Source organism: Polyodon spathula, chromosome 21 (genome assembly GCF_017654505.1).
Source record: "Polyodon spathula isolate WHYD16114869_AA chromosome 21, ASM1765450v1, whole genome shotgun sequence".
NCBI lineage: Eukaryota > Metazoa > Chordata > Actinopteri > Acipenseriformes > Polyodontidae > Polyodon > Polyodon spathula.
In genome coordinates, this window is record NC_054554.1 from 22,684,536 (window position 1) to 22,705,422 (window position 20,887).

A 20,887-nucleotide genomic window follows, 5' to 3' on the forward strand; every position below is an offset into this window, starting at 1 on the left:
GTGACAAAACTAATATAACTGACACTGGTATTCCTACCGTATTTAGCTTTAGCTTAATTCCTGATTTTCACATGGTATTTATATAGGAAGTTCCTAACACTGTAATAGTGACAGAAAACCTAAGTGCAATGGAAGCTGCTGGTTTGCAAAGTCCTGATCTCCAAACCTCCCAATCCTCCTCTTCACAGGAGCAGGAGAGCTTATTGGAGACAGAACAGCGGTGCACCCAGCTGGGGAAAGTGAAACAGGAGCTCGAGTCCCAGGTGTCTAAGCTGAGTAATCGCCTAGAAGAGGAAGAGTCTTGCACAGCTGAACTAGCCACGCACAAACAAAGACTAGAGACGGAGTGCTGCAACCTAAAACAGGACCTTGAGGAATTAGAGGCTACCTTGACTGTCGTGAAGGAAGAGCAGGTGAGACTAAACCCTTTTCAAGATAAGATCAGCACATCTTTTCATTCTTGCTTGCCAGTATTAAGGTACAATCAGGAAGCTTGGTCCAGTGGTTAAAGAAAGTGTTAAAGAAAATTGTTACTAGGAGGTTCAATCCTAGCTCGGCCACTGACTCACTGTGTGAGACCCTGAGCAAGTCACTTAACTTTCTTACGCTCTGTACTTTGGATCAGATGTAAGTTGCAGTCGTTGATGCATAGTTCACCCCCAAGTCTCTGGAAGTCGCTTTGGATAAAAGCGTTTGCTAAATGACTTAATAATAATAATAATTATAATATAATAAATATAATAAGTTACTGTTTACCTTGTATTGTAAGGTATTATTCAGGTAAGGTTTGTACTGTTGAGTAAAGACTTGATTATAGTTGCTGATATCCGAGGCTTTGAAATGAATTAAAAAATACATTTGTAATAGAAATGTAGAAATACAGATAACCATTTAAACTTCACTAAATGTGAATATAAAATAACAACTGTTGAAACTAATTAGACTAATTAGTGGTATGTTTGATGCTAACATTTTATTTCATAAGATTTATAAAACCAGGATAATATTTACATGTGGATAATAACCAGCCTATATTCTTTTGATTTAGACTTTGGCTAAACCTTCAGGTAACGAAATTAAGAACAAAATGTCTGGCACATTAGTAATTCAAAACATTTCTCTCCAAATAAGTAAAAGGAACCTAATGAAAAGATAAAGCTATATGAGTGGGTTTTGTTTAACTCAAATAAAGGACTATGATTTTATGCCAGATAGTTTGGGGACATAATAAAGCTACCATCTGTGAAATTACCATTCTTTTTGTATACTATGAGTCATTACCTGGGTTAATTTCCTAATGTAATTCTAATTACAACTAAAATATTATGTGAAATTATTACAAGGATTGGAATACTTTCAGACACCAGCCGACTTTAAAATGGATTAAAACAAATAGCCAACTAACATTCCTAACTTACTCGAGGTCTTGATTTTAACATAGAAAACACTTACTATTAGAAGACTAGAAATAACAGCCACACTGTATAACATTGCTGTTTTTTTTTCTCATTATTATTAAGTGATTCATTTGGAGTTTAAGCTAAGAAACTACATTTCCCACAATACACTAAGCTCTTCCAAATAAAAACCTACATGGGATCAGTTATTAAATATGGATACTGCCTTGCTTTATTTTTAAGATGCAGTCATCAACATTTCAAATAAATTAGTTACATTTTTCTATATTTTAAACAGAAGACGTTAAAGAAAATGGGCAGTAAAAAGGTTGTTTGAAATTACGATTTATAGTCTACCTCCATACGACCATGATATGATTGAAATAAGCCCCCTTTTGTACATCTAAATAGTTTTATTGCAAAAAATAGTGATTGACATGTTTTTATTGTGAGTTTGCTAGTGTTAGTTATTTGATCATTCTCAGAATTTTTAGATGATCAGCGTTATTTTGCAGTGTGTAGGAGCCCGGGAGGAGACATGAGAGAAAAAATATATAGCTCATGCACATGCCTTAATATCTCGTGGCCACAAGATCAAATCATTTTTCTTAGATCACTTGTGGGCCATTCAGACAAACTCCTTTGATGTAGTATCACAGACAAGATGCAAACCAGTGCTCCAGAAGCTTTGCTAAAGCTACAGTTTCTACCGTTTGTTAGACGGAAAAAACTGTCAAATCAGGCATTTGCCCTGAACTTTCTCTAATTAATTGTATGTAAAACTGAACCTGCATCAGTGGGTAAGAGAGGCTTGGAGATAAGAGATAATGAGATGTATCAGCTAGGAATAAATACTTTAGATCCATGTTCACTCAAAAACTTGTGACTCCTATCTTAAGACCAAATTCCCTTTTCAAAACAAATTAAGTGGGATGTTTTGCACAGCCATCTGGCAGCATCAAAGAAACCCTTTATTAGACATAAAAACAACAAAATAGCAAATAATGTAGGCGAAGAGTTCACTACCAGGAACAAACAAAATTTAAACTAAGAATTATACAAACTGACAACATTTTGGAGTCAGCATGTAATATAGTTCTGTTACCCCTCACACCGAACCAGTTACACACTCCCATATCTATTTACTCTGGCAACATATGTGTTCACTCACATACTAGAACTTCTGTCCCCTGTCACCTCTCAGTGTTGGATTCGCTACACCCTCAGGGTGCACTTGACAGGCGATCTGGAATGTGACTAGAACACAGGCGTGGGATACTTAAAGGGATACTTTACATCATATACATTTTCCTGTACTTTAATTTCTAATCTGTTTCATATCTTATTATGTGTGATCTGTATGATTCTCTTTTGTGTTTCTGCTTATATCATTATTTGCAAAAAGACCTTTTTTTTTTTTTAACCAAGATGATTAACTGGTTGAAATCTATAGCAATTTCAAACTCAGCCTTTTTGGGGATAAATGTACAGTAACAATTGTGGTGGTCTCATGCTATCCCAATACCCTCTCATATGTAGAATGTATAATACATATTTTACATATTCTGTGGATCTTCCAAATGTCAACTTCATGAAAATTATTCTTAATGGGTCTGGGTCTTCCAAAAAACACAAACCTTGCGCTGTAATTGGTACTGTTATAGTATGCCATAAATTTGGTAGAGATTTCTTAATGCTGGGGAAGGTAAAGAATGGATGCAGTTATAGTAGACCAAACATGATTATGGGTGGAACTGAGAACTATATTAGCCATACTGTCATTGAAAGGTGAATATAAAATGGTATACACTACCTCTCATTGTAGAGTTGAAAGTAACTACCCTATCTGCCCTATTATGAAGCCTCAGACCTGTTGGATGCTTCTGGCCATTGCTTCTGTGAATTCCTCTATTGTACAGTAATCATATCTCTCAGTCTGTTAGTGAAAAAATGCTGCAAAACAAAGAGAAGCAATTGAGGTGAGAGAAACAACAACTATCTCTCCTCCACTACCAGTAAAGTGGGCAAAATATTTAAAAATTCCATTGATGTTCTGTGTTGTCATGTTATATGCACTCATGTCCTTATGTTGTATAGGCACTAGTCATAACAATCCCAAAACATTGAGCATTCAGTATCAGAGCAGCTCACACATCTCTATACGTTTTGTTGCTTTTGAAAAGAGTTTCCTGCATTTGTAATATTTGTGTGCACTCAGTCTTCTGTGTTTATCAAAATATGTACTGTGCTTATTAAAACCAACAGTATTTGTAATTATTCAAGCCCTTACATGGCCTCATACCAGGAAGCATATGTAGGCTATGTCTACTGTATATAGTTTCTCAGTTAAGTTCAGTTGACAGTTCTACACCTTTATTTTTGCATCAAATAAATTGTTTGAGCAAAACTGTTACTGTACATAGAGATAGATCAGTGTCCAAATCTTAGCAGAAATACAGGTATATTAGTATTAAAATAAATTATGCTAAATGGTTTATTTCTGTTTGCAAATAATGTAGTACAACATTATTATAATTCTAGAGACTTGAAAATGTTTTCACAGTATCTCTGTACATTGAAATATTTCCCATATGAGCAGCTGATAATAAAGGCTATTCTGTTGAATTGCATTGTTCATTGCATACACCGCCCACAACGCCCAGACTGCAGCTACAGTTAAAAGAGCTGCCTTGATCCCCCTGTACTGCAAGAGAGGATATTGTAAAATGCCTGTGATTTAAAACAATCACCATTTAGTCTACACATTACAGAGGTATTGATCTCAAGTTTCATGTCGATAACTTACCCAAATTGTTTTAAAAGGTTTCTCAAAGGTCTTTATTCCAAATTGCCAGCCAAAGGTAAGAATTTTCTATCTTGGGATAGAAAACTCACAGAAACATAGATATTAAAACCAACCTCACTAAAAACATCACTACAAACAAAAAAGACAATTGCTCATCCCCAGTAAATCTCTCCAATTTATTTTTAAGTAGGTCTTAAATTACGGGTTACATTTTATAAATCCACAGTAGGCTAATCACTTTGAATTAATTGGAGTTAACATTTGCAAATTGGGCTTGAAATAAAGTAACTAAATGACACTAAATCAACACAGCAGAAAGGTGAAATGGTCACCATTCATTAAGGTCTTACTACTTTTTGGCCTGTGGTTTAAGCTTTGTTCCTTTTTTTTAATAATTATTGTGCTGGTTTTATGAAGTCAAATAGGTTAGTTTAACATTAGTTCAGAATTGTATTTTAGTGAGATAAGTGAAGAAACTGTGAGTCTTGCTCACACATGTTTGATGTCAAATAAACCAGATGGTATATAATAAAGTTACTGGCACCCCAAACACTAGGTTGATATAAACCCTGCCTAAAAGGTTCCAGGAGACATGTGCTGTCTGCACTTTAGGTAAGACAGTCTAAGACTAGAGCTAATCGGGGTCTGTGAAACCAAACATATACTGTATGAGGAGAGTATGGCCAGTAAAGTGGAAATAGTTGAAACAGATCAAATCTAAAAGGAAGCTGTTTTGTTTGTTTTTTTTTAATAAAGCTTTATTTTGCCGCATAACGTCTAATATAATTGTACATTTTGCAAAACTACCTTATTGTTTTTTTTTTTAAGCTATAATAAGAGAAAGCCTATTTTTTCAAGTTATATGTTATTTTTACCATACTTTTCCCATAATTATACTATGCATTTCCTCTGGTTTACCATGGTTTTTGAAAATGTTTTATCATACATCGCTGGTCACAATACGTATCTATGCTTTACCATGCCTTACCTGTGCTTTTACCATAGTAAACTTTAAAGGATTGATCAAGGTGTAATTAAATGGGTTTTGTATTAAATACAAGGCCCATATGTCCTGTTATTGTTTTATTTTGATTTTTATGAAAACTCCTGTACTCTTAAATTGGTAGCTTTGTCACATACTGTAAATATTTAAGTTTTTCTCAAACTCCTGTCCTACTGTGTATTGGTTGTAATGTATCTCTGGCAACCAGGTTGTAACAAACCATGTTCATTTTCTGTGTTTCAGTGTAAAATAAACACTGGTTGTTAAGGTCACAGTTTTTTTTTTTTTTCTGTTGGAATAAAAAATAAAAAAGCTGGATGAATAGCAATCACTTTGTTCTAATTTACCCAGAAGGGTTGGGGTACAGTATACATGATGTCAGTGTACATCATGTCTGCTTTCGAAGATGCATGCACATTACAGACAGGCTATACAGATAGATTCTAATTGGAATAATGAGAATACAAAGTGGGTTACCATCTGCAAGTCACATCTAGTTCCAGCTTAAGGGTTTGCAAAATACGCAATAAAGGTTTTGTTTTTAGACCTCAGGAGTATACATCCGGACACTGTCTGAGGAGTTGTTGCAAAGTGATGAGGCTGCGATAAACCTACAGAAAGAAAAAGAGCACCTGGAGGAACTCAATCAGGTTGGTAAAAATAGAAACACAACTTTGTGTGGAATAACAGAAACATGTGGGTGGTCCAAAACACACAGCACTATCAATGAATAGCGTAGTATAGTAGCAGCACTGATGCTATTAACATAACTAAGGGTGCGTTTTTTTTTTTTTTTTTCTTGAGGCCATACAGACCCTACAAGAAGCTAACCAAAAAAAAAAAGACAAAACCAAAGCTTGTGTCACAGGGTAATCAGTCTTTACTCCATCTGAATGGGTTTTTTGACAAACCGTGTCTGAGCAAATTGAGTATCCATGTAATAACCTTCACAAGACAATAAAATAGTCAGCATTTGCTTTCTTACGTTTCCACTGTTCTATCAGAATGGCTCTGGCTTCTGTTGCTCCCATATTAAATGAACATGTTTCTATAACTCTGCCTTTGCCTGACTTTAAGATTGCCAGGAGTATTCTAAGCGCTGGTACTGAACAGCTTTCCTTATCTCGTTCAAATCATGTGACCATAGAACTTCTCAACTCTGCTAGCACCACTTACCGTACTGCACATACATACAAAAAGAGTGGACAGGACTGACCAAGTTAAATGGTTACATTGTCACACGTTTTCAAGGCGGATTTCAAGAAAAATGGTAAAACCTCAATACCGGAGCAACATGCCGGGTATTTAATCAAGTAAACCTGTGCTGTGTCAAAAACTTGTAGACTGAGTGGTGGTTTCAACATTTAGCTATTGGGTAGAAACTTCAGAACATCATCTGATTGCATGTTTGGCTGGTTGGAGGAAGTGGTTTTTGATTTGGTTAGAAGACATCCAGGATGTTTTGTCCATGTGCTAACTTATTACAATTCTAGATACCCCAGCTTCAGTAAAGTGAGATGTTTGAGCAACTTACTTGCAACTTGTTAGCCGAGTACCACAAATTGTGGTTCACACATTTAGATGACATGCTGGCCTTAAAGTGAGCTTTTACAATCACACACCAGATGAAAACAAATGGGCAATTACAATTTTTAATTCTGATGACATGTTGCAATGAGTTTAGTTTAGGATTAGCTTGAATTATTGTGGACATCTCATGGAACTTATGTGTGCCCATCAAGAAGAGTGCTCTGGAAATAGCATGTGCAATTTCATTCGAATACGACTGTTACATGTTGAGGCACCACTGAGAAGTGTTAAAGCAACATTTTTGGGTTGTATGTTTTAAAGTCAAATTTGGAAAACTAAGTCACAGTTGAAACGTCTTTAAAAATATAAAAAATTCCTTAAAGATTTGTAATTAATTTAATGTTTAATTTACAATGATAATAACACTTGAATTGTACAGTTCCATATTTCAAGGTTCTGTATAAATCAGAATAGAAATTATTTCAAGTTTAGCTGCATCTTAGGTCTAATATGGAGCCTAAAGAAAGTGGTGACTGTAGCAGAGGATACTAAGGGCCTTAAACGTCCTTGCTGATAAGCCTTAGGATCAAGTCACTACAACTCTAAATGATGCCACAGTCTAAGAATAAAGCTAACCCACTACACTCAGTTCTTGCTAATATGCAGTAATCCCTAAAACCAATTGCAGAGTTCAATAAGTAGACATGTACGGAAATATTAAAAGAAAGAGAAGGCTACACATTCTACACCACAAGTTTAACACCTGCCTCAATGTAAATACCACAACAGTTACCCTCCATTTAACTTGGATTAATATAACTATATTTATCACAGCTTTGAAACACTACATGTTGGCAGTTCAACAGCTTCAAATTAAGTCCAAAAAGCTATAAGCAATCCCAGACTTTTGATGCTTAGCTAGTCTTTTTTTCTGACAGACTTGTGTTAAGGTATGAGGGTCTGATATTTAGCAATAAACGTTTTTCCGTAATTATGTAGTTTTCCTAATCATGCACATTAAGACCCGAAACAGCGTGACCAGCTCTTAAGCCAGAATAACAATCTAATAAACCACTACTTTTGGGGTGTGGAAATTGACTTTTCCATATATTGTCCAGTTTTTTTTATAATAGCTTTGTTTTATTGTGTGCAAAGCAAACTGTTTCTTTTGCAAGTAATCCATTAAAGACTGTCATAAATGTGATCAGTTCAAAGCAGATCCAACAGAAGCTAAATATTCCTTTATCATTTTAGCAACACATCAACAAAGTAGGGGTGCAACAGTATAATACAGTGGACTTCTAAACCTATACAGTTGAAAGTCACATAACGGCTTTACATAAGTGCTGTTTTTAACTCCTGTAAAATGCAGTATATTTATATTTTTGCTTAAGGTGGCCAAATAATTAAATACATAAAACATGAAATCTCCTTATGATTTGTTCTACATTTATAGTATTTAATCATTACCTTAATTATTTTTTTTATTTTTGGTCAGCTTTGAAGGTGTCAGACTTTAATGATTGCTAGGATGGAAATGGGGGGATGGGCTTTCATGTATCAATGGAATAATGATGTAAAGTAGGTGAAATATCTAAAGTCAATTCAGTCAACAGTAAGTGGAAAGCTATAGTATTTGTAACTGTAATGATTGCTTTGTTAAGAGCTTTGTATGTAATTATATAGTGAGCTCCCTCCCTTTACACCTGGGGCACATTTCACACTCCGAATCCGATGTCAGGGTGGATCACACCACTGGGACAGCAAATCTTCTCATGATAATATTCGTTTAATGTAGATGGAAGGTAGGGAATTTAAAGATGTAGGCTACTTGCCAGTAAACCACATGAACTACTTTTTTTTTTTTTTCTTTTTTAATCACAAAGTGACTTAGCAATGAAACTATGTATTCAGTAGTTCAATGGGACTGAGGTCTTACAACATTAACTATAAACATAAGCACATATTTAAACATTAAAATATATAAACAAGACATTTTATTTGAACTAGCATTGGTATCTGAGTAAATGATGTATGAGTTGTGTTGTTTATTATTATTATTATTATTATTATTATTATTTATTATTATTATTATTATTATTATTATTATTATCGCGCCAAAAATGTGACTATGTTTCTTATATAAGTTCAAAACTATCAACATTTTAAAAAAAACTAAGAAACGAAGGGAGTGAAATGATAAACCCATACACGTGGGGATAAGACACAGCTATTACTGTGCCACTGAATTCATTTGGATGGCATCAGACACTTATTTCTAGGGGTATACGCTGGGATATCCACAGATATGTGCTTAATGCAATCCAAGGCGACTCTCCAGTGCTGAAAACAAGTCTAAATCAATCGGTTGATCAACTAAAAAAAGTAGACAATATGATTCCACATAACCTACTTTTGTTGCATACAAACCACTAAAGCCATTGGGTGTTCATCACCTTTAATTAATCATTTCAGACTGTGAGCTGAAAGTCTTGCATGTGCGTAGTACTACCACATCATGAGAACATTTTAAGGCTTCATGATTGTTCATTGTATATACTCTTAAAAGCAAAGAGTGGATCACATTACATCGACAGCTCTCTGCTTTCATGTCTAACCGCTCTCTGCTCAACCCTCTCCAATCTGGTTTCCGCTCTGCTCACTCCACTGAAACTGCTCTCCTGTCTGTCACTAACTCTCTAAACTCTTCCCATGCTGCCTCTCTTTCCTCTGTCCTAATTCTCCTTGATCTCTCTGATGCCTTTGACACTGTTGATCACTCTATTCTCCTATCCTCTCTTGCTGACCTGGTTCTCCTCCTACCTCTCTGGTTGCACCTACCAGACAACCTGGCAGGCTCAACCTCCACACCTCACCCTTTCTCAACAGGAGTCCCCTAAGGATCAGTCTTTGGGTCCTGACCTGTTATCTCTCTACACCCTCTCCCTGGACCCCCTCATCACATCCTAATGTTTCTCATACTATTTCTATGCTGATGATGCTCAGATCTTCCTCTCCTTCCCCTCTCTGATTCCACCATTCCCTTCCGTATCTCTACCTGTCTGTCTGCTATCTCCTCCTGGATGAAGTCACATCACCTCAAACACAACCTCTCTAAATCTGACCGCCTTATCTTACCCCTCCTCTGATCTCTCTATCTCCATTCCTCTGGAATCTACCATGCTCTCTCCCTCCTTCTCAATCAAGAACTTCAGTAACTCTGGATCCTCTCCTACTCCCAGCACATCTCCACTTTAGCACGCACATGCCTTTTCTTCCTGGGCAACATACAAAGATTCCGACCCTTCCTCACCAGCTACTCCATGCAACTGCTCATCCAGGCCCTGGTACTCTCCCACCTAGACTACTGCAATTCAATTCTGACCGGCCTCCCTGCGTCCACCACCCGTCCGCTCTAGCTCATCCAGAACTCTGCTGCTCACCTAGTGTTCTCTCTGCCTCACTTCTCCATTGCTAATCCACCGCTTCGCTCACTCCACTGGCTCCGGATCACCGCTCACATCCAGTTGCACTCGCAACTCGCAAAGACTTGCGCTCGCCTACCGATGCCTTGACCAGACTACGCCCAGCTACCTCCAGAACCTCATCTCTCCCCACACCATTAGCCGACCTCTCTGCTCCACCAGCACTAGAAGACTGGTTGTACCTCCTCTACGCTGCCCTGCCTCCAGAGCCCGCTCCTTCTACACCCTAGCCCCTCAGTGGTGGAATGACCTTCCTATGGGTATCAGGACTGCCCAGCCCCTGACCACCTTCCGGCACCTCCTCAAGACACACCTCTTCAGACAACACCTGTAAAACTCAACTCTTCCCTTCTGGACAATATAGCACTCTGCATTTAATGCACTTTAACTTGCACTTATCTGCTCCCTATTTTACTGTATTTAATTCTGCACTTAACCCAATCTGTAGTATTTTGTATTTCACCTGCACTCGTATCTAACCCTGATGTAACCATTAACACTGTTATCTACCCTTGAATTGCCCCGATATCAAATCGTTTTGTATTTGCTCTTGTTAGGACTGAAGTGATTCTATTTTGTATCTTGCTCTTAACTGTACTATAATTATTGATTTGTATTTTTTGTATACAACTGTGTAATAATAGAGGCAAAATATACCAGGTACTAGGTACAGTTTCATGCATGCTTTATTTGTTCAATTATCACAAGTTAAAAATGTAACGCCTGTAATAGGTGGAAACGCCATACAAATTATTTTCATCTAAAGGATTAAAACATTAAAATAAAACAAAATGTATAAAATACAGCAACAAATTCGGGGTGACATATTTTTCTGTCTTAAAGATTTATACAAGTCTGACCTAACACACACACACACACACACAAAAAACAGAAATAGATACATATTTAAGTTATGCTATTAGTTTAAAATTGGGTCTCCAATTACACAATACAATGGACAGTGACATTACAAAAGGTGTTTCTAACGTTTTAAAATGTCCATTATTTAACATAGTTCCATAGCAACACGACAATGTGTAAGCCAAATATAAATCGTGCTCAAGTTTGTAATGGGAAGCTGGCTAACTTGAATAACGTTAAGAACATTTGCAGATCAATTGTTTGCAAATGAAATCTCTTTCAGCATAGTGGAAAACAACAAGGAAATGACTAAATTAACAACCATTTTAAAGGGACAGTCGTTCACAATGGAAATCTGTACCGAAGAAAGAGAAAAAGCAAGTCTACTCATAACCCACAGTCACACAATTTAAGAATTGCATATCTTGAATTACATTTTCAACATTGCCCCACGAGTATTCAATTTCATTAGCTGGCAACAACATCCTCTTTATGTCATCGAATCAAATGCCACCATACATGTTTGCTGAGTTGGTAGTTTGTGCTTGCCAAATAAATATCTAACTGACTGACCATAAAATATACAAATGTAAGCTGCATCTGATGTGTCATTAAATGTTTCTTTCTAAGTCAACCATACAAATAAGTTCAATGTATTATTGTCTGCAATAGAAACTGAAATATTTAATTCATGTTAGCAAGCTCAGGTCATTGGAATAATGCCTCCCCTATTTACTTATTATTTAAAATAATAGGATAATACACTAGGTCTCAGTTTTCACCTGCAAAGGAAAACAGCGGCTCACTGTTCAAATATATTTAAGTTAAGAAAAGTAACGTAGTAAAAAAAGTAAGTAGTAATCACATATATAACATATAGAACAATCAATATTTAACATGTCTCCCTGTGTCAGAGATCGAATGATGCTTGGTATTATATCTCCCTCCCGACCTGAGAGGGTACTAGATAAAGGGAGCAGAATACCCTGGACTAAAAAGCATGACTCTTGATTCCCATGGGTAGGTGGAAGTCAATCGGCTAGAAAAGGGACTGAGCTACGGTGCCCGAACTCAATGACCCAAACGAGAAATGGCGTGGCGTGCCTCGTTAACCAAGGGGTCATGAGCGAGGGTATAAAATAGGGGCGTAGCAAAGTAATCTGTTCCTTTGTAAATGGTTAGAAAAACAACCTAAAATGAGCCTTCATTTAAAAGAAACCGTGCGTGTTCTGTTAGTCTGTCTTGTAAACTTTGTTTGTTTCGTCTGTTTTCAAGATTACTAGTACGATCCGGAGCTGCAGCCGCAGGCCAGCATTAAACCCAGACACCAGCACTTCACTTTTCACTAGGAACTGTCTTTTCACCACAAGCACTTAATGCAAGCATCGTAGGAACTGTGTCTGTGTCTTTGTGTTTTGTGTGGGTGATAAAACTGGACTTTTTGTTGCGGGCCAAACCCATGGGATTATATAAACTGAAGTGGTACACGCCGCTATATCGCTTCCATTGTTAATTATTTACAGGTATTCGCCATAAGGCTCTGGACAATAAACCATTTCAATAAACACCCTTGCACCTGTTCATAACTGTCTGTGTGATTTGTACCGGCAATGCACTCACCTGTATCTACTCATCACTTTGCCACACTCCTACATAGGATTGCTTTTCATAACATTGATTAAAACTTTAACAAGATACAGTATCCATACATTTCAGTTGTTATAACTTCATGCGACCTTATGTACATTAAAATATAAATGATGTTCTATTGGTTATTACTTTTCCTAAAATGTAAGTATTTATTTCACTGGGTCTCAATCATAAGTAGTTCCAATGAACAGAAAACTTTCAGGTCGCTGAAGTTCTGCAAGCAGTGAGCCAATTGTAATTTTGATCTGCTCACCTCCCAGCCTTTCAGTCTTGGTCCTCGGTTGTGTATAACTATGTGGTTTTGTGATGATATTTAAGTGTTCATTAATACTATACTTTATGAAGAACCACAATGAAAAAACCATATACTGCCAATTTTGTATAACTCAATATAACAGATAAAGTTAATTAAACGTGAAGTAAAAATACTAATAATTAAAATAAAGGACCAGAGCACGAGGCAACACAAGTATCAAAGTGGTAATAACGATAATTGGTGCTGGTAGAAGCAATTACACATATAGATTTTATTTTGCAGCAAACCTTTGAGAACCTACAAGCGGAGGAAGAAAAAGTGAACCTGTTAACCAAAGAAAAAGCAAAACTTCGGGTGCAAGCAGAGAATGTGAGTATTCACTCTACATTAATAACTACAGCATGTATAAAAAAGCAAGCCGAGTTATTCAACATGTTCGTCATTTTTAAAGCTTCTTGGCATCCTCTTGTTTTGTATGGTCTAGTTTCACATACCCTGATTAGAATTAATCTTGGGCTGCCTTATCAAAAATACCATTAGGCAGTCAGCCCAAGATCATTGCTATTCAGCATGTGCAAAACCAAACGTGAATGTGTTATTCTACTGAAAGCATGTGTTTTGCATGTATTTTTAATGAAATCACGGTTACTGTATATTTCTTCATTCACATCATAACATGTTAATAATAGTATCAGTAGTCAATCAGTACGACTATACACGCATTTAAAAATATTGTACATTGGATATGGAAACAGTATCATCCCATTATCAAAGATTATATAACAGACAGACACTGCTCTGCCATTATTTTCTAGGGAGATTGGTCATTATGTTATTACTCAATAACAGAGAGGTGGACACTCATTAATGTCACCAGTTCTTGATAAAACACCTCACAGAGATGAGCCCTGCTCTGAAAAAGAGAACTGTTTTAACAGACGACCTCTGGTTTCAGGCTTTATTGACTCAAGTGCTCCATTATTAACTTGTAACAAGCAACAGCAATGTCTTAGCCCTATTATCATCCCAATTATATGAGCCAATAAAGAATCCCTATACACTACAAGCATATCAGTATTTCCAAGTAGGCTGGTTAAAACCTTCTCAGCCTGGCAATATGAAAAACAAAGTCTTAAATGAGCTTTAAGCAACACATTGTTACTGATGAGCTCCACTGGAGTGGAATATCGCAATGTTGGCAATCTAGTTAGGCGTACAGAAAGCATGCACATTGGCGTAGCCATATCTGATAATGACCTCCTACACATACTAGTTGCTACAAGCTTTACTGGCTACACTAATGCAGTGATATCACTATGAAACACAATTTTTGTTCCTGGGTAGTAAGTGTTATTTCCTAATTGCTTATGCCTCAAAAGTATAGAAAATGGCTATTATTCCCCACAAACTTTGCTTTTGTGACCAGGACAGTGATATTTCAAAATATCACTATTTCCAATGGGCAAATGGGCAAATGTTTGTCTTTTCGTTCACATAAAGTCAGAAAAAAACAACATATGAATCCAAATTAACATGTATTTATACTAAAGTAATACAAAGATGACTACAAAAGATTTAGAAGTGAGTAGTTTTTCGAGATTTACAATTATACTGTATTTACAGTATACAGTGATATTTTGAAATATCACTGTCCTGGTCACAAAAGCAAAGTTTGTGGGGAATAATAGCCATGTTCTATACTTTTTTTTATACTAAATACACTATTTGATTATGTCTTTGCACTAAGTATATAGTAGTTTCTTAATTTTAATGCATGATTTCATGAGCATTTGATCATAAATATATGTTACTATTTTATTTTAACAAAACATGTCATTATTGATCTTAGTCCTTGGGGCTTTTTTAGTGTGGTTTCCAAACTGGCCTGCATTATGGAGTATGTAGTCTTAGTGGATTTAATTTAGAGTTTTTAAATACCACAGCTCTGCATAATTTCAAACATTAAAAAAAAAAAAAAAAAACTAAACAAACAATAAGCTATATATATAAGCATCTGGCTGCTATTAATTTGAGAGGAATAAAATAAATGAAGTTCAGAGTCTACAAGAAAATCCAATTTAGCTTATTGATTAAAGTAATGTACTGTTGATGTTTTCCTTGATGTAATGTAAGGATGGCATTGTAACGAAATTGCAGTCACTCTATAGAAAATTCATATAGAGAAATGAAAAAAGCAAAGTAGGCTGTACCTCACCAAATTCAAACAGTTTTAGAAAGATTTACAATATCTGAAACCTGTTTCCTTCCTTTTTTTTCTTTTTTGCATTATTAATAATATTTGTATTCTATCGAGAAAAAAACGTTTTTAATTGGCACTGTTAAAGTTGATTTACAGGCAGTGCAGAAAAGAGAAGAATGCTTTAACCTTTTGTGTGTAACAATTTAACAATGGCGATTGTACTTTGTTCTATTAAAATCTTGATAAGGCATTAATCTAAGAGACAACATTGTGAAATCAGAAATCCACAACCAGTTAATAAGGCACCAACAAAATCTAACAGTCCGCTTAGTAACTGTCATACTTTTAAACCTGGGATGACAATTCTATTTATTATTGTCTATGTATGTATATTCTATATATATATTATATATATATATATATATATATATATATATATATATATATATATATATATATATATATATATATTGAACCAAAATATATATAGTATAGGAATATAGTATATATATATGTTGTATCAACTATGAATCCTCGCTGTTGTTTTGTTTTCTGTATAATCTTCACTTGTTGAAAAGTCGTCTCATCCTGCATGATTTGACAACAATACTCATAAAGAGCCGAAAACAATGTCAGTCATTCTGAAGATAAGGATCCTACTGATAAGATTTATTATATCCGGGAGTCACGTCAGAAACTTCTATTGATACGTTGAAAACATAAGGATTGAAAGACAATGCAATCTTTTTTGTAGTTTTGTTTTCTGTTAGTAATCTTCCACAACGTCCCTAAAATGCATGTTTCTGCTTACAATCTCATAAAAAAAATGTTTATCATTCTGCCTCAGCGTTGATGACAGGTTTAAAATCCTATGCAAGCTAGTGATGGCACCATCTCAGTAAGGTTGGCGGTGGAATGCATATTCTCAAGTGCTGTTTATTCTAGGAGGTTAAATACAGGAGAAGGAGTTTTGTTAAAAAAAAAGGATGAAAAGTAAAAATCTGTATTTTAATTCAAACTAGATTTTCAAAATTAAGCACATAAGTCACCAGTAAGAATGTGTTAATATTTCAAGAACACAGGCCAGTGTTAAGGGTTCGACACAAACCTCATTTACATTCCAATGTGTTTTGCAGGCCTCTACCTTCTTAAGTAAAAAAAAAAAAAAAAAAAAAAATAAAAAAAAAAAAAAAACAGTAGAAACAAATAAACAATTCCAAAAGTAAAGTGACATCAAACTGATCAAGTCCAATGGAGTGTGAAAGAATGGTCAAGGGGGTTAGCTTGACGAAACTGTGAAGGGAAATAAAGTCGAAAATCTTGGTGTCCCCATCAGTTAGAGTACCACCTAGAACAGGAGAAGAAGCACCGGACCGACTTGGAGAAAACCAAACGGAAGCTGGAAGGAGACATCAAGATGACCATCGAAAATCTGAACGAGATGGAGAAACTAAAGACAGACCTTGAAGAAATCATTAAAAAGTAAGTACCTTTCATTTGAATAAGGTGATTCAAAACTGACTTTCGTGCAGTACAGTAACTGGCAGTATTTATGTATTGGAAAAGGATGTTGTGACAGTGTGCTCCACCTCTGTGTGTATTTTGTGCTATGTGTTGCATGTGGTGTGTTAATGTTAGTGTTTAGATGTTGGTGCACAGGATATAAATGGGTCTGTGTGGCCTGAGTGATTTAAAATATATAGTTATATTTAGGCACAGGGATTGCATAATCATGTCACATACAGATAAAGTATGTGAGCACACGTGCTGGGATTCAAGTGAATAATTAATTGATAATTGAATCCCCGCACAATTACCAATATAGATGTATGTTTCACTCACTCAGGGTTGGGTGTTCAGTGTGGAGAGAACGGGAGAGAAAGTCAGCCTGTTCTATTGCCTTAATATAGCCTGGCTGAAGCTCATTACTTGCTCTTTTGTGGATCTGTTTCCATTACTACTGTATAGTAATAGTATATAGTGATGTTAATATTGGGGCGAATAAAACATCTTTGAGGAAACATGACTGAGTCACTCAAGTTACACTTGTTATTGTGTAAAATGAATTACAAGATAATGATCACTGCATTGCAATTCAACTGGAAACAACACCATGTCTTTCCATAAATACATACGTCACACTTTATTTTTTTACAAATATCTGAAGAGTCGATTATTCAGTTGTGATAGAACTTGGTTGGGATATTCTTTACCACCAGTGATTGTATCAGAATCTGATGTCTTATGTCACCCTTACACATATTGTGGTCATGGTGATCTACTTTTTCATGGTACTGATTGCTCTTTTGTATTTACAGGTGTGGCAGGAGGGTTACTAATGTTACTAATAAACAGTACTAAATGTTTAAAGCTGGTCTTTACACCCTAGGAGGATGGGATGGATGACCGTCTTCATCTCCCTTGAGCCCAGCAAACTGGGCTTGAGCAGGTCATCCTGCAAAAAAGATGGCACATTTGACAGGATGACCCTTGTGCCCAGCCCCGCGAGGGATTCGATGGGGATGAACAGCCCCATTATTGTGAGACACCTCTCAATGGCAGTGTTTGCGAAAGATGATCCCACCACCTTTGCCATGGCCTTTACAAAGGCCTCAATTGAGAAGGTGTCTCAAAGGAGGCATCTGACCCTGTGCCACCTTGTTATATTTTTAAATGGGGCTTCATTATCTGTAGCCACCTGTGCCCGCCTTTTGGGGGGGCTGTGGAGGTTGTCCACTGATGATGTTGTGTTGTCGTTTTTTTAACACAAAACAAATAAGACAAACCACCTGAACTGCAAAAATCACCAGTGTAGGGGTAAACAACAGAAAAACTAAGATTTTTTATGTTTTATTATTTTATTTTTCCTTAATCAAAGGGTGTATAAAAGGCCTGCCCCTCCCCCACTCTGCACAAGGCAGAATTTTTTTTTAAATTTAAAATAAAAACTAAAATAGGTTTTGTGTTTCAAAATAAAATTAAAAAAAGAAAAACACAAATGCATTTTAATAAAAATAAAGTGCGTTAAAAAGAGAAAAAATTAAAGACAAAACTGTGCTTTTTAAAACCACAAGCAACTACATAAAATATTTTTGTTTTACAAAAAAAAGGTGCACTATTACTTTAAAAAATAAAACATATCAAAAGATTTTGAAAACAAAAAGTTTAAGTAACTGTTTTTTTTAATAAATCACCACAAATGTGTGGCCTCCCAGTAATCATTGTCGTAGTATTCCTTTTTTACTGAAGTCCCAATACTGTGTTGACATTTTTGCTGCGCATTCATTCTTGGTAAATTTTGGTTATCTTCTGTAGCTGTTTATAATATTGCATCTGGCCCAGATATTTTACAACCAGTATAAGCTGGTTTATCTTTCAGGAGAACATGTCCTTAGGGCTCACCATTATTCATAAGGCTAAGGGTATGCTTGTGCAATACTCAAGGCAATTACAGTAAGGTAGTTTCTGCATGAGGCATTCAATCATTTTCATTTAAAGGTGTAGTTCCCTATACATGTTTGGTGTGGTAGAAAGTTATTTAGATTATAATATACTCCTTTAATTTCAATGTATAAACTTGCTTATGCTCAGAATACTTTAAAAATAAGAATATAATTTTAAGTGCACATAACAAAAGCAAAGAATTACATTTTTTTTTCTAGTTGAGACAAATAAAAAAATAGCAATACAGAACAATCGACAATCAGTAAGTGCCTTGAGGTGTTTTGAAACAGCATGCAGATGGTAGAGGTTTTTTGCAACAGTAAACACAAGCGAAAACTATTATCTTGTTGGTATGCACCCAGTTAGAGCTTTCTGAATATTAATGCAAAACAGCTGTTTGATTGTATAATTTTACAGAAGACCTAGTAATTATTTCAAAATCCAGCTTGCAGAAAATAGACTTATCTGCAGCAGTTGAAAAAGCTGAGGAGAGGAAACATGATATACAATTGAAACAACTGTATAAAACTATGTATAATATAAAATTCTTGGTTACTAATGACAGCACCTCATACATTAAATAATTGGTAATTTCATAAAATGGTTATTTTGTGGAACTTTTATATGCTTTGTATGCTAATTTTCTGTTTGCGGGAATCACACTAGAGGTCTCATACAATCTTGTGGCTCATAGAGAGTGTTACTGGCAAAGCCTGCTGGGAGACTGCTTAGCTCCTAAGCCTTTGGAACTCCCTCCCAATCCCTGTGTCTCATACAATTCAAATAACTGCGTGAACATCCTCCCCAACTCCCCCCAAAGATTCCGGGAGGTGGACATCATACAGGCAAACAAAAGACAATCCAAAGACAGTTTTTTATCTGGTAGTAATATATTATATAATATATTACTTTCATAAAATATTACAAATTATTATATTATTGTTATGAGATAATATTTGAATCCAAATAGATTCAAACATTTGGATGCAAAAAGATGTTTGTATCTGCAATACATGACAGTGATGAAGAATAGCTGTCATTATTGCGACAACACATCAGTGAAAAGACTACATATGAAATGCTTGTGCAAACTACCATTTGTTTTTTGTTTGCATTCCTGCAGGAAAGATGTGGAGATAAACACAATGAACAACAAGCTGGAGGAGGAAGAATCAACGAGCATGAATCTTCAGAAGAAAAACAAGGAATTCCAGGCAAGAAATAAGAGGCTCGTTGACATAGCCATGAATTTTCATCTTTCAGCACCTGTTGCACTGAAAATGATTTGTGTGCATGTACATTTCAGAGTTCCTGCTTGTCAAAAATGACAAAAACAGACAATGATACCATACTGGAATGTACTTGACGCTTTTAGTGTCGCTCTGTGTTTCTACAGCCAGTGCATGACAGCCTGTAACAGGGCTCTCAGGCTGGTTCAAAAACATAGTTTAGTTGTTCTTTTTGAAAATGTTTTTATCTTGATTAAAAAATAGTTTTTGTCAGAATTTTGCACATTAATTAGCAAGCCTAACGTGCACCATAAATCAAAATGTACTGCCCCATTTACAAGCAGAGAATGCTTTAATTTATGTGCACACTGACTAATTTACCTACCGTAGCGTGCACACTACATGTCTTTGAGCGATAATTTAATATGCAGAATAATGTCCAAGACTTAGTCGTGGCAACCATGATATATAAAGCCCCAGTCCAGGTGGATCTTTTGGTCAGTGGCTTATTGTGGAAGGTGGAGATGGCTTACATTGACTGAAAATGAGTGATCAACAGATGCAGCCCTCTACAGGGGACAGGCAGAGGCAAAACAAACTAAAACTGCATGCAGAGGAGTTGGAAATTCTATTGGAGGAGGAAAATTGTATTAAATTATAATATCTTGTTTGGTCCAGTGTTTTAGTTTCTTTATTTGTACCAAAGTAATGAACTATAAAATAAAATCTAAGAAATTCTAACATTAATTCATGTTTATTCAAGCTTAACGTAGGTTTAATAGCATGCCCATAAGTGGTTAAAGCCTGGTGTCCAAACAAACTAATGATCGCTCACTTTAAAGTGCACACTATGATTGTCGCCCTTTAGTAAATAGGGTGTGAATGAAACTCATCTCATTATTCAGAGTGGGGTGCCTCATTTAAATACATTATCATGCATTACCATACAAATCACATATTCATTCTGATTACCTTATTGTGGCACAATAAAATCAGTGTGCCCCATAATATGCCCCCTATTTTGTG

General features: G+C 35.8%; 1 protein-coding gene and 1 long non-coding RNA gene across 2 annotated transcripts in view; one reads left to right on the plus strand and one right to left on the minus strand.

Annotated features, from left to right (window-relative positions):
- The window catches only part of LOC121296610 (putative uncharacterized protein MYH16), a 55,033-nt gene that overhangs the window by 2,145 nt on the left and 32,001 nt on the right, over positions 1–20,887 (plus strand). The window contains exons 2-6 of the mRNA XM_041222327.1: positions 189–413; positions 5,752–5,856; positions 13,271–13,357; positions 16,525–16,670; positions 19,756–19,846. Coding sequence (XP_041078261.1) covers positions 189–413; positions 5,752–5,856; positions 13,271–13,357; positions 16,525–16,670; positions 19,756–19,846 — 654 coding nt within the window. The remainder of the gene's footprint in view (positions 1–188; positions 414–5,751; positions 5,857–13,270; positions 13,358–16,524; positions 16,671–19,755; positions 19,847–20,887) is intronic.
- LOC121296611 overlaps positions 1–20,887 on the minus strand; it is a 41,720-nt gene that overhangs the window by 450 nt on the left and 20,383 nt on the right. The window lies entirely within an intron of this gene.